The following is a 14656-nucleotide window of genomic DNA, read 5'->3' as shown; positions in this document are numbered from 1 at the left end:
AACTTTAGTACATAAATTGCTCTCGCATAACAAGCCTGGTTTTGGAAAATGACTCTCAATACAGAATTTCTGTATAATATATATACATATATAATTTAAACAACATTACAGGGCATAACATATGTTGTTTGGTTTCAAATTGTAGTGTTTATCTAATTTATAACAAAATAATGTAAATGTGCAATGCATCAATATAATGCCTTCTCCACAGGCATTCATTATGGATTGAGCTTGAATTTAATTCTACATAATTTATAAAGTATTACCCTACTTAAAAAAAGTGTTACACACCTAACAAATATACAGTATCTTGCCTATGATAGTTTTCTACTTAATGCGCTCTAGATCTAGAATAAGACAAAAGCTCTCTGTCACTTTGTCTAACAACCAGGCTTTCAACATTTCATAACTTGGCAGCTTTTAAAAATAGTAGTATCAATTTGCTTTAAACGCACCAGGTGATATCATTGGAACTTGTACCTTCACAGTGTTTTTTTACATTTTATTGGAGGCATTTGTGGACTGATGAACAAAAGACCAATATGTGAAATAGTGTAGCCACCCCACCCCCACTTGGGACACGAACACGCAGCAGTCAGTGTAATGAATTCAGATCATGGCCGTATGTGCAGCAGGATTAGTTTACATGAATAATGGACATAAAAATCTGACCCACAGAGTGCACAAATCTCTGGATCAGTGATATTGGATTAGAGTGGATTATGTAATGCAACATCATTAGCAATTCATTACTGAAGGTGTCAATACATTAAAATTAACTTCCATTCAGCTCCACTCTCTGGTTACAGTACTTAACCTTTTTGTGTTGTTTTGCCTTTAAGAACATAAGAACATAAGAAAGTTTACAAACGATAGGAGGCTGTTCGCCCCATCATGCTCGTTTGGTGTCCAATATTAACTAAGTGATCCAAGGAACCTATCCAGAATGTTAAATTAAATGTTCCCAAATTTTCAGCTTCAACCACATTGTTGGGGAGTTTGTTCCAGATTGTGACAACTCTGTGTGTGAAGAAGTGTCTCCTGTTTTCCATCTTGAATGCCTTGTAGCCCAATTTCCATTTGTGTCCCTGGGTGCATGTGTCCCTGCTGATCTGGAAAAGCTCCTCTGGTTTGATGTGGTCTATGCCTTTCATGATTTTGAAGACTTGTATCAAGTCCCCACGTAGTCTCCTCTGATCCAGAGTGTAAAGGTTCAGTTCCCTCAGTCTCTCCGAGTAGGACATTCCCTTCAGACCTGGAATAAGTCTGGTTGCTCTCCTCTACACTTTTGACAATATACCCTAACATTCTGTTAGATTTTTTTATTGCTTCCCCACATTGTTTGGATGGAGAAAGTGAGGAGTCCACATAGACCACATAGGTCTTTCTCATGCGTTACTTTCTCATCTAGTTCTATTCCTCCCATAGTGTCATTATAGTGGACATTTTTGTTACCTGCATGTAATACCTTGCACTTCCCTTTGTATAGCCTGTGCTGCCGAGATTATATCTGCTGAGCCACCTATTTTAGTATCATCTGCAAATTTGACAAGTTTGCTAACCATCCCAGAGTCCAGATCATTAATATAGATTAGAAAAAGCAAAGGACCTAGTACTGATCCCTGTGGAACTCCACTAACAACCTCACTCCAGTTAGAAGCAACTCCTATAATCGACACCATCAGTTTCCTAGACATCAACCATTCATAATCCATCTACTTATATTACCCTGAATGCCTACAGCTTCCAATTTGAAGATCAGTCTTTGGTGTGGAACATTATCAAAAAATCTGGGGCTATTACAAATTGATCCGGGGTTAAATCCCCGGAAGTCCGGGTCTAACGAAGCCGATGGTTCAAAGAACTCTAATAAATTAGTAAGACAGTATCTGCCTCATCTAAACCCATGTTGACTATCTCCAAGAATATGGTTTTCATTAAGATGCTCCTCTATTTTCTGTCTGATCATTTTATCCAACATTTTACAAGTAATGCTAGTGAGACTGTTTGGTCTGTAATTTACTGGCTCAGTTTTGTCCACTTTCTTGTGGATTGGTATGACATTTGTTGTCTTCCAGTCAGTTGGTACATTGCCTGTTCTGTCATTTGGAATATTTGAGTTAGCGACCTATAAATAATTTCCCAAATACCATCTGGCCCAGGTTATTTGTTTGTTTTTAATTCTGCTAGTCCCTTTAGTACCTCCTGCTCATTTATCATGATCTCTCTTAGGCAAGTACAGTAGGACCTTGATAGTGACTTAAGGACACCAAACCGAGATATAGCATTTGTGTGTCAACCCATCCATGTCAACCTATCCATGGCAAGACCATAAAATCACCTGCAGCATGGAGCCCCCCGTGCTTATTGAGGGCCACACAAAGGTTAATGAGGGTCCAGCCCTCATCTTTCACCCATTTATGAAATTCAAATCCCAAGGTATATTATTTTTGATCCCCTTGAATGGGTTGAAGGTTAATTCAGTTCCCATGCCAATGCACCTACTGGTCGTTCTCCTCAGAAGGTGTTGAAGGTGTGGGAGTCAACTTTGATAACCACTTAAATATATCAGGGTTGGGGTCAATTTTCATACAAATTCCATCTGTAAATCCTCTTTCAAATCAATTCCAATCCCACTGGATCCATTATATCAATGGCAAAAATAATTGGAATTGGAATTTAGAATTGAAGGTAATTGTCTGAAAAATGGAATGGACTTCTACCCTGAAATGTATATTAAAGACACCCCTGACGTCCTTATTGCTTTTGTCTGGATGTATGTGTGCAGATTGAGTGAACCTGCAAATTGGCAGCATGTCTGTCAGTCTGGGGGTCACATAGCAGGGTAAGGGTTAAATGGGATTCGTATAGGATCAAGAGAAGAAAAGACAGTCTTAGAGAGAGAAATGTTTTTGATCTCCTCCATCAAATGATGTATAATTTCTCCTATCATTAATTGAGAATAGCTGTTGCATGAGTTCAGAGGAGATCACACACTTTTTAAATTTAAATAAATTATTGAATGTATGTTGGGCTTTGCTGTTATTGTTGAATTCATCTGCACTTGAAATGAAGTTAACTTTGTTTACACTACAATTCCCTGGAGACCTGAACTTATTAAAGTGGTGCAGCTCGGACAACTGTCTTGGCAACCTGGGCTCTGACACAAACTATATCCTGTACTTTTGAATTTTGATGAAACTTTTTGTTCAATTAAGAGTCTGGACTGTTTCTGACTGCTGGGGACAACAGATAGAAGCCTTCTCCTAAAAGTAATATACCTGAGCTGAAACCAAGGAACAGACTGTCCATAGCTCAGCTGTGTGTCTCTTCACTGTCCAGACAGATTAAGACATGGCCAGAGTTGGGACCTGTGCAGTATCACCAATAATACTGCAGTATTGCGCGTAGGAACATCTCTGAGGTGCTAACCTCCTGATGTAACCAGGCCAGAGGTGCTAAAGAAACATCTTCTTATTAAAGGACTTTTTAGTTTGTTTTTTCCCTGACACAATCATAAATTGTTTTAATCTACATTTTTTTTTTACCCCACCCATTTTCCCACCTGAGCATATTTTTTTGTTACTTCTGTGTGTTTTTCATTCGCATATTGCTGTAAATTAAACATCAGGCTTGCAGTGAATTTCTGAAGTTCTGTCTTATGTTTTATTCCTGTGTAGTTATGATTTGTGTGCAGTGTCTCTCTGGTATTACTTGCAATACTGGACCTATGAAAGCAAGTTGTTGGTAAGGTGTGTGCACGCTCTCACTCTGATTTGATGTAATTTGTTTTAGCAGCCTGAACAGACTTGTAATTGGTGTGTTTTTCCCATTGTAGCTTTTCAGGCACCTTACTCTCTCAAATGATGGTCAGTCAAATAGAAAATAGTCCTCTATTGTCTTGGTGAAAGAGTTTTTTGCTTTTCATAGAAAATGTACATTCATATCCACTAGCAACAAAGAAGAACAGAAGAAGTTGTCTTATTGTGTCAACCAGACCCTGGGATGGAAGGACTGTCCTTACTGACAGTTCTTCCTGAAGACTATAAAGGTCATGGTTTTCCACAGGCAACCAGAAAATCCCACCCTGGAGCCTCAAAGCAAAACAGTAACTTTAGTTGTTTGTTTTGTTATTTTTCATCACCACATTTCTGTTGAACCAAACACTGCATTGCAGCATATGTTGAGTGACTACATTATGTATTTGAATGGAAGTTGTTCTTTAAATGTTGCTGTCACAGCCTCCTCCATTCACTTTGTGGAATTGTTCATTGCCTATTGTTTTATGGGTCTTCACTGAACAGCGAACAGACCTGCAGATTCATATTTTATTATTTATATCTTATCAGACATCTTTTTCCAGATGTACAAAGGAACCAGTCATTTTCAATTCCCCTCTGGTTTGATATTGGCTTTATTAAAAAGTGATATTGCTTCTGGTTTTTAAAGTAACAGAGCTGGAGATCAGAAAGTGCTGTGCATGAATGATATCACAGTCTCCTGAATCACACTGTTGAGTGAGCTTTAATGACTTACAGCTGAGAGAGATGATTACAGACATGTTCTCCCCACCAAGAAGCAGTATATGGTCACATGTATGTATTTATGTACAGACAGGTATCAAATTAAAGGAAAAATTTGAATAAATGTGGAGGAACATAATGAATGCAGATGTACTGCATGATACAATTAAGCAATTAACATCCTATCATGTTCTGTGGCATATATAAAAATGCTGAGCAGGCCCATCTGATCACGATTTTGGATGAAGATGGCAAGAGGAAAGGACATAAGTGACTTTGAAAGAGGGCTCATTATTGGGGCACAAATGGCAGGAGCTTCAGTCACAAAGACTGCTCAACTGGCTAGTGTTTCAATAGGAACAGTTACATCTGCATTTTGATCTATGGGAAAGACATCAGTAAATAGGGTTGGAAATTGTGGTGGAAAGCACACATTCGATGCTCGTGCATTACTGCGATATTTAAGGAAAAACAGAAGAGCAACTCATTCCCAGGTGACTGAGAATGTCAATGCAACGTGATCAGACTGTCAACAGTCCGTCGAGAGCTACACAGAGAGGGATATTATAGCAGGGCTGCAGTGCATAAACCCCTCAGTACAAAGACAAATACACATTTGAGAGTTCAGTGGTGCAAAAACCATAGGCACTGGTCTACAGAGATGTGGAAAAAGTGATCTGGTCAGATGAGTCATCCTTCACCATATTCTTATCAAGTGGGCGAGTGCTTGTGTGGCAACACCAAGAGAACGGTACAGGCCTGACTGCTCGACCCCTACAGTGAGGGGGTCTGTTATGCTGTGGGGGGCATTTTCCTGGCATGGTTTGGGACCATTTGTCCCCTTAGAGGAAAGGGTCACTGCAAATCATTACAAAGTTATTCTGAGTGATCACCTTTATCCTATGGTGACACATTTCTATCCTGATGGGAGTTGTCTCTTCCAGGATGACAATGCCCCATCCACAGGGCACAAGGGCTCACTGAATGGTGTGATGAGTACGAAAATGATGTGAATCATATGCTATGGCCTTCGCAGTCACCAGATCAACCCAATTGATCACCTATGGGAGATTTTGGACCGCCACCACCATCATCACAATGCCAAATGAGGGAATATATTTTGGGAGAATGGTGTTCATCCCTCCAGTAGAGTTCAGAGACTCATAGAATCTGTGCCAAGAGCAGTGAAGCTGTCCTGGTGGCTTGTGGTGCCCAACACCTTACTGAGACACTTTAAGTTGATTTTTCCTTTAATTTGTCACCTGTCTGTATGTATATATGTATGTATGTATTTATACATGTCATTGTATTTTTTTAGGTTTTGGACAATTTGGATTTTCACATGAAGAAGTCGGAGTACTTTCGATTCCTGTGGTTTCCACACACAGAAAATGTCAGAGTAATATACCAGGATCGCACAGACAAGGTGTGGTATTTGTTTTTTAAAGAAAGGAACTAACTCAATGTGTCCTATTCATACAATTATATTTTCAGTGCAGATACCAATGTATACTCCAAATTTGAATGCATGTGCTATATGATTTCTTGTATTTTAATCACAAAAGTGCAGATGCATTTCAATAAATGTTTGTAATTGAATCCAAATCCGTTGTCTTAAACTACTAGATTCAGAAATGTTAAAACTGTTAGATCAGAATTGCTTAGCCCCCATATCTATGCTGTGGAGTTTTCCACCTGACTGTTTTCTGTTAAACTAGTGCATAAAACCAATACAACCAATTCATTTGGGTGTAATTTTGTCTAAATTTGTGAGTTACTGGAAAACTGAATTCAATCCATCATCCCACATTGCCTGCCTCCTCGGCTCAGGCAGGGCAAAGTTCAGTTCAACTCAGGACACTTCAATTTGGTCCTTCGGCTAATCTTTATTCATTTACAGAATTGAACCGAAGGTTTCAGGAATGCTAACTGTGCAAGAATCATTAGACATGAGAGAGGACTCTAGATGAATCAACAGGGGTGCCATCGGCTTTACCGCATGCCGCATTGATTGTAAATGGAGCAAGTAAAGAAGCTGTCTGTTTTAGTTTAAGATGGTATTTATCAGTTCATGGGATAAACAGAATATTGCTGGCAGTGTTTGCGCTTTTCTGGAGCTCCGCAACACTGGAGAGACTCTGTTGAAGGGGAGTTGATGAAACTTTTGCGAGTGAGGAAAACACATGGGAAATCAGTTTTGTTTGCCTGGTGTGTGCTCTTATTATAACTTTAGTTTAGTTTCTAAACTTCAGAATTGTTGCTAAAAAAAAAAGGAGATCCAAGGGCATCTGCAATAAAACATATAATTGATTTGGGGTAAATGGTTCCTAATTGTTGTTGTTCTTTTACTTTTTCTCTTTAAGCCCAATCCCAGCTGTATTCATTATCGTGAATCAGTACTTATATTAATCCTTTTAAACCACATCAAAGACAAAGAATGTCAGAGCTAGAATATGAATCGCAAAACCAGCGTTATCAGGTCAGACTCTGAGAGTTTGTAATTCATGGGGATTATGTTGTTTAAAAAGAAATCCCTGGCTCCTATTGTAGGACTACCAGGGGGGCTAAAGCCTGTGTTGTGATTTGGTACAACAAACCATACCATCATGCACATCAGTGCCAAGGGAAGATCAAAGAGTGTATTTGTTTCTTTCACTCTCACTCTGCTCTGTGACTTGACTCAAAAAAAGCACATAATTATAACTGGCAGAAGAAGGGTTGATAGATAAAAGAGTGAAAGTTCACCTAAAGAAACCCAAAGTGAAACAATGTCACCATGCTTGAGTAACAATAAGGTTAATAGCAGCTGGTCATTGTTTGTGATAGAATTGTATTCTTAGGATGGAGGCCGATGTTGCATTTTATTAAGTAGGTTGAAAATTGGAAAGGTTGCTTTGAACCGCTTCTTGTTTTTCATTAACTTCAAGCCGCAGTGAATAACATTCTCCATGAAATATACATAACCTCTCCAGCTTTTAGAAATATTCATCCTTTGTGTGTTTCATATCCATGTTTCATTCTTTGCTTCACTAATGGGACTTTGTTTTAAATGTATCAGCCCATTCAGAGCACATCCAGCTGGTTTTGGAGCTATGCTGTTGGATATCATCTGCTGCAGTTTCTCCTGTGGGTCAGGTAAGGGACAAACATATTTAAAGATCACCTCTATCTAGACTGTCAGTCCTCGGCATCAATGCCAAGAACATCAACCAACATAACCCATGAAACTACTCCAAAGCAGAGATAGCAAAATAATAAAACAACAAATAATAAGAGAGAGTCTGGGTTCCTGCAACAGATGTGTTTCTCAGGGAGCTTTTTAAGGAGCAATACCTCACCACACAGAACTGACAGACAGACACAACATTGTTTTTCATCATTCTCATGATTAAAGCAGATTTGCCCAGTACTTTTATTGAGCCACAAACACAACCCTCTCAACCTTTCTTCCCAATCATGCCCACACATCTCCACTTCATGTTTCAATAACCACACAAGAAAACTCCACTTTTGGCACATTTGCCTGGTAATACAGAATTTATGCATTATCTGCTGATTGAAATGTAGGCACCCCCTGCCCGTGATCACAGATCAAGAATAATTCATGAATTCCTGCCTAGAATATGAAGCCTTCAGTCAATTTACTGCATTATTGTTTGTATCCTCCAGAGCTTTGCTTGTGAATAATTCAGTCTAGAGGTCAGTCAGGCCCTTTTCCTCAAGAAATCACACAGGCTGTATCCTCTCATTGCTTTAGCACAGAATCCACACATTTTGGGACATGAAAGAGCAGCCACAGCATTTCAGATACATCCTTTCATTTGTTGTATGTGCTGTTGTTATCAGTTCTAACATGTTAGTGATGACCAAGCACTGTGCTCATGCCAAAGTGTGGGTAAGTCAATCTTTTGAAGGTGAAGAGGAGGGAGAGGAAGATATAATGTCAGCAGTGGATTAACCAAGTACAAAACACTCATTGCCAGTTAGTATTCAGATTTTCAGAGTAAATAGCCTGAGGATAGTCGAGGGATGAGCTCTCTATTTGTCAGAAATTCTGTCCATCTATTACATATGTAGTTTGCTGGCTGGATACCCATTCTTAGTGATGTCTTGAGTCTTGTCCATCAGTCAGACTAATGGTCCTTCCCACAGTCTTGTTGGTTACTGGCCTGACATCTGGAGTTTAAGTCTGTTTGACAGCTGCACGTTTGCTTGTTCACTAAGCTGCACAGGTATTTTGTTGTTTTGTTACTGGGGCGATTGAGTTCTGAACTAACAGACATGGTTTCTCTTCAGTCACTTACATAATCAGACGCTTGCCTTCAGTATTGATTTTATAGAATGTGTAGATGGTTATCTACACTTTGTCAGATTAACTTGACTTGATAGACAGATGGCTGTGAGTCGGGAGAAGTCAGGCTTGTGTAACTGTGCTCGGCCAGCACCCTGGATGTGATTTTATTTTAACTAACATAAAGTGAGAGGAATGGGTTTGAAATCCTGTTTCTGAATTTAACTTCTATTTTTGTTCTTTTCCAAGTGGAGTGCCCAGCCTGCATGTAGGAGAAATAAATACCATATTAAATTATCCCTTGGCCTGCCTAAATCTTATACATGTGTCTGATGTTGAGATGTTCAGTGTTTGGAATGTTTCAGGTTTTTTACGCATGTGTCTGGATATCCCAGAAGCACAGTATTACAGTGATTTAGATTACATCTTCTGTTTGTTTTTTAAAGAAACAATTCACCTAATGTTATACAGATATGCAACAATACACATGTGACATATACTGTATTCAGTTATCCCTTGAATTAAAATTCAGCCTCATGAATGCAAGGGGCTAAACATGTGCCTTTGTTCTTTGTGTGCGTCTGGATTTCCCATCACTACTTCAAACAAAATATGAAACCCAAAGCAACCTTCAAGACCTGTTTTATATTATTATTATATTATTTAGATATTCGTGTGGATCATTTCATATTCAGACTTTGGTTTGTGGTTTGTTCCTCAAGAGTTAATATGACAGTAATTTAATAATGAATAATTATGGGTCTCAATCTTCCCATAGAGGTCTTACAAACATTATTTGAAAACAATTTAACTGACAAGGTTACCTGATATTCCATTTTAGAAAAGAGCAACTTTATGTCTGTTCTACTTGTACACATACTGTGAGATCTTCTCCCCACACTTCCCCAGTTCGCCACCACAGGTCATTGTGCCCCGACTTCTAATTCAGTCTTAGACATTCCATTCCTCAGCACCATATTTAATTGGTCATTCAACCCTCTTATCACATTCTTCCAGCCCTCCCATCCACTGTCACCTGCTTCCCTCTGCTCCACTTTAAATACCCCTTTGTTGCACTTACCCTTTGCAAAGTCTTGATTACTCCCAGTATCATTTCCCAGCCTTAGCGCCTTGGGTTGCCTTTTGACATACCTTTTGACTAGTGCCCGTGAGTCCATGACAATTCGTCCCCATCAATTCGACCCCGCGATAATTGGTCCCCGTGACAATTCTTCCCCATGATAATTGGTCCCCGCGAAAATTCATCCTCGCGTCAATTCGCCCCCATCATTATATGTTCTCCACTTGAACATTTGTAACCATGAGTGCATTCACTTATTGTAGAGCCACAGAACACACATATCTGTATATATAGTAGGCAGGCTATATAAAAATATTGTAACGATATGGCCTTTTTGTTGGCCATAATGGAAATGACGCAGGGTTCAACGCGAAAAACAGGATCTTTATTGAGCACATTGCTACTTCAGGCTGGAACGACACTCCCCAAGCACACACACAACTATTTTGTATTATTTATTATAATGCATGTTTTTAATTGATACATTAATTTGAGACTATAACCCCAATAATTACATTTTATACAATTCATCACAACAGCTGGTAGCGATGGCTGAAGGCTACTTAAAATAGGTTTCATGTTAAAGTTTTATATCAGTTGGTGCAGTGGTTAGGGAGTAGCACTATGAATCTGGTTATTTGGGTTCAAGTCCTGATCAGTACTAGTTATTTTCTTATGTGTACATTATTATTATTATTATTTTTTAAATATATAATTTCCTGGAGTTCAACAGTATCAGAGTAGAAATAAGAATTAGAAGGCGATTAATAAGGATTTTAAATTCTCCTAATTAGAATTGAGTTTCAATAACACGGTTCGGGGAACATAAACTGGTAGCAAATCAGACAGCAAGGCAAATTCAATGGCATAAACCTCTCCCACCTGAGCCTGGGTGGGGGCCGTCGCCGGGTGGTCCCATGTAGCTCTCAGTTCATGAAGGAGGTCTGGTGGCAGTGGGAGGCCCCATGTAGGCTGCTGCGATCGGTGTTGTCTCTTGAATCTGGAGCGTGGCAGGCCAGGATCGACACGGCTGCATCCGAGGCTGCATGCCTGTAGGAGGAGACAGAGGGGCTCGGGGAGAGACGGTGGCACAGTCCACCACTGTGTCCGGTGATCCCCCGCTCGGGACACCTCAGGGGGAGTGGTAGCATGTCTGCCTGGGGTGTGAAAGTTCAGGCTTCAGTTCTCAGAATTACTGCCAGCACTCTCCAGTGGGCCTATTTTCATTTTTAAAGACTGGGAAATAAATCCACTTACACACATATGAATCTTGAAATATAGATTTTTACTGTCACACGTTACAAGCTGTCTAATTAGATTTTTCCTGCATTTGGATTAACTTTAAAATGAGTACATTTAAAATCCCTCTATGGTTAAGAAGGTCTTTAACAGCTTTCTGCCTCCTATAAGACCAGTGTGACTACACATCGCTGTCTTCTCTTTGTGTCAGAGAGCAGCTCAATCACTCAGACACAGTTCTGAGGGTTTTACAATAAGGTCATTGAAAACATTTAGTTTGCCTTGTGACTTCTGAGAATTTTAAAGTAAAACACACAAAAGACAAACCATGTTATAATTATGTTCGAGAGAGAAATTTGTACTTGGTGCCCCTTGGGGAAATTGTTGTCATGCGGTTTATAATTTCAATTTGAAATATCAGCAGACACTACCAACTGAGCTAAACATGCATTGCTCACAATGACAAATGAGCTGAAGACACAGTTGAAAGACAGGCCACAGGTTTGGTTAATTTTAGTCACTGCCTCTTTCAAGTTAGTGAACTTGTCCTGGAGTTGCAACTAAATCTGTGGGGCTATAGCAGTCGGTCACTGTCCAGTCTTCTGAATTGCTCAGACATTGCAGTCCAGAATCAGACCTAAGATTGGTAGCTACCTTAGTTTAATGTTCTGGGTTTTTCTGAATGATATCTGTTTTAAATTGTAATTTTCTGTTTTGTTCTGTTGCCAGTGTTGATGTGGTGGGGGTTTCTGATTGGAATTTTAGGTCCAGCAAGTGAATCAACAAACTGATTTAACACTGGGTATGGTCTAACCCAAAAGGACTTGATAATCATACTTTCTGTGGCTTCATTTCTACATATGACTTGTGTTTGTTTTTCACAAGGTGTCCTCTGGCCAAGGTTGACTGATTTACAGTGCAGATTGACAGGGTGTGTGTGTGTGTGTGTGTGTGTGTGTGTGTGTGTGTGTGTGTGTGTGTGTGTGTGTGTGTGTGTGTGTGTGTGTGTGTGTGTGTTGGGGGGTGCCTGCACTGTGCCATTTCATTGTATAGGTAAGGCAGGTGAATTTACAGCTCAATGACTGATGCTCTGTTTTGGCTTGCTTCTCTGCTGGCTTTGAAAACAAGCAGTAAATTGGTTGTGTTAGATTTTGGCATAGTGGTGTGTGCATTTATTGTGAAGTTAGGTGTTATGAAATTGCTGTACAAATTTGGTTTAATTAACCTTATTTTAACCTTTGATTAATTTACTTTTCCTCAGAAGGGAAGACTCCAGCCCTTTAAATTAAGTGGGTGGGAGCTTTCCCTGAGAAATACACGTTTCAAACCTCAGATTTTCTTTGCTGTAGTATCTATAGAGAGTGTTTAGCAAAGTGTTGCCAAAGTCAGACACAGGACAGGTGTGAGAGAGAGCTATTTTGTTATGTTTCTACTTTCAGACAGTCTTAGCATTCCTAATATTGTTTTTAGTTTTGCCTTAATTGAAGTTAATCTTAATCCTAGTTTGCCTTAATTGTAGTTAATTCAGTACATCTGTTGGTCAGGAACTGTTTCTTGTTAACAAAAAAAAGTCAAGCAGTTGAATTAGGGGACAAAAATCAAGAGACAGTTTTTAGGGTACCAACAACTTACTATGTTTAGAAGCATGTGGCAACTACAGTGTCAGGTTTGCAGAATGATTGCCTTCCTGGATGAACTCATCCAGGAAGATTTCATCTGTGAACGTTGTTAGCATGTTGAGGTCCTAGAGATCAAGGTCCATTATCTTGAGCCTCAGCTTTCTGATCTGCGCTGTATTAGTGATATGGAAGAATTAGTCAATCAGCCCATGAGAGAGATGGTGTGTACACCAAAACCTAGGAAGGTTGAGTCCTTATAGCAGGAAAGTGCAGAGAACTGCTGGGTTACAGTAGGTTATTATTTATTTATTTAGTATTTATGTATTTATTAGCAGAAGCCCTTATCCAGGGTGACTTACAAAACATAATGGTTCACTCTTAACAAAGGCTTCTGGATGCAAAGGTGTGAGTAAACACACAGCAAAATATAAAAGGGGGAAAAAAGTTATCACAAGTGCAAATCAACTGGCTTACTAGATAATACAAGTTGGAAACAAGACCAAAGGACAATAAAAAAAGACAATGCAATAAGGTTATCGATCATGTACCAACCCCAAACAGATCAAATAACATATGACAATATAATAATATGGAAACAATGAGTCCACAAACACCAACAAAGTCCATCAATCAAGTTAATATTCCCACTGCCCGTCCCCTGAATGACAGTTGTGGAAGTTGAAGTTATGATGCATAGCTCCTGAAGATTGCTGAAAATATAGAGTGCGTTGAAATATTTGTTGAAGTGTTGAGTGGAAGTACTGGACTGTCCTTTGTGGAAAAATGTATCTCAGGAAAAACCTATATCAAAGCACCAAAACCCTAAACTTAAGCAGGTAATACAGAAAACAACTACATATCCTTAGACAAAAGTACAAGAAGAAGAAAAACATAAACCAAAAAAACACAGTTTGTCTATAGATTAGAGTTCACTGGTTATTTTAGATACTAAAGCATTACTTTGTTACAAATAAAGAAGGATGTTTGCCAGCTGGAGACACAGGATCTCTGGGACAGGATAGGTGTGGGTTTGAATGGACCAATAGGAGAGCGAGTTTAGATAGAGAGTGGATAGATTTGAACAAACAAAGAATATTTGACCTGGCCAGGCTACTGCCCTAATTTAAGAGACAGGTGGGTGCAATTTGCCCCACATTATGTAGCATGTATGTAGCAGAAAAGGGCAAGCACACAACTTAGAAGAGACAACCCAAGAGCTACTGGATACCTAGTTGGATGGGAGGGCATTTGAGCACCAGAGCACCATGGTGTCCACTCCACCTCAGAAGAGGGAGGTAGTTATAGTAGGAGACTCGATCCTTAGAGGTGTAGATCACACAGTGTGTTCTAGTGATAAGGAGACCCTCATGGTATCTTGCCTGCCTGGTACTCAGGTTGCAGATCTCCCTAAACTTGTAGACGGGCTACTGGCCAAAGCCGGGGGGAATCCACTGGTCATGGTCCACATTGCAACCAATGACATAGGAAAGGGTAGGGCAAAGGTTCTGCAAGACACATTTAAAGAGTTAGGAAAGAAACTAAAGAGCCGAACCTCCATGGTAGTTTTCTCTGAAATAGTTCCGGTACCACTTGCATGGCCAGGGAGACAGGCTGAGATTAGAAAGTTTAACACGTGGTTGAAATCTTGGTGTAGGAAGAGGGTTTTAGATTTATGGAACATTGGTCTTTCTTCTGGGATAGATGGAACCTGTACAAACAAACATGGTTTAACAAATCTGACTTATCCCAGCTTAAGCTAACCGCTAACTAATATCCGGGATTTTCGGTTCTTCTAACACTTATCTCGGATTTAATTAGCCCGTTAGCTTAAATCAGACTTTGCTCATCGAGGAAGTGCACGTTCCCATTTGGATATGAAAGGACTGCCTATTTCAGTGCTTAT

The 14656-nt window shown here is 39.5% G+C and overlaps 1 protein-coding gene across 1 annotated transcript in view; it reads left to right on the top strand.

The window, feature by feature from the left end:
- The window catches only part of LOC136753737 (L-gulonolactone oxidase-like), a 95455-nt gene that overhangs the window by 50741 nt on the left and 30058 nt on the right, over nt 1-14656 (top strand). The window contains exons 7-8 of the mRNA XM_066710124.1: nt 5842-5949; nt 7582-7658. Coding sequence (XP_066566221.1) covers nt 5842-5949; nt 7582-7658 — 185 coding nt within the window. The remainder of the gene's footprint in view (nt 1-5841; nt 5950-7581; nt 7659-14656) is intronic.

Source organism: Amia ocellicauda, chromosome 1 (assembly GCF_036373705.1).
Source record: "Amia ocellicauda isolate fAmiCal2 chromosome 1, fAmiCal2.hap1, whole genome shotgun sequence".
NCBI classification, from domain to species: Eukaryota; Metazoa; Chordata; class Actinopteri; order Amiiformes; family Amiidae; genus Amia; species Amia ocellicauda.
This window is presented reverse-complemented; position numbering and strand designations above follow the sequence as displayed.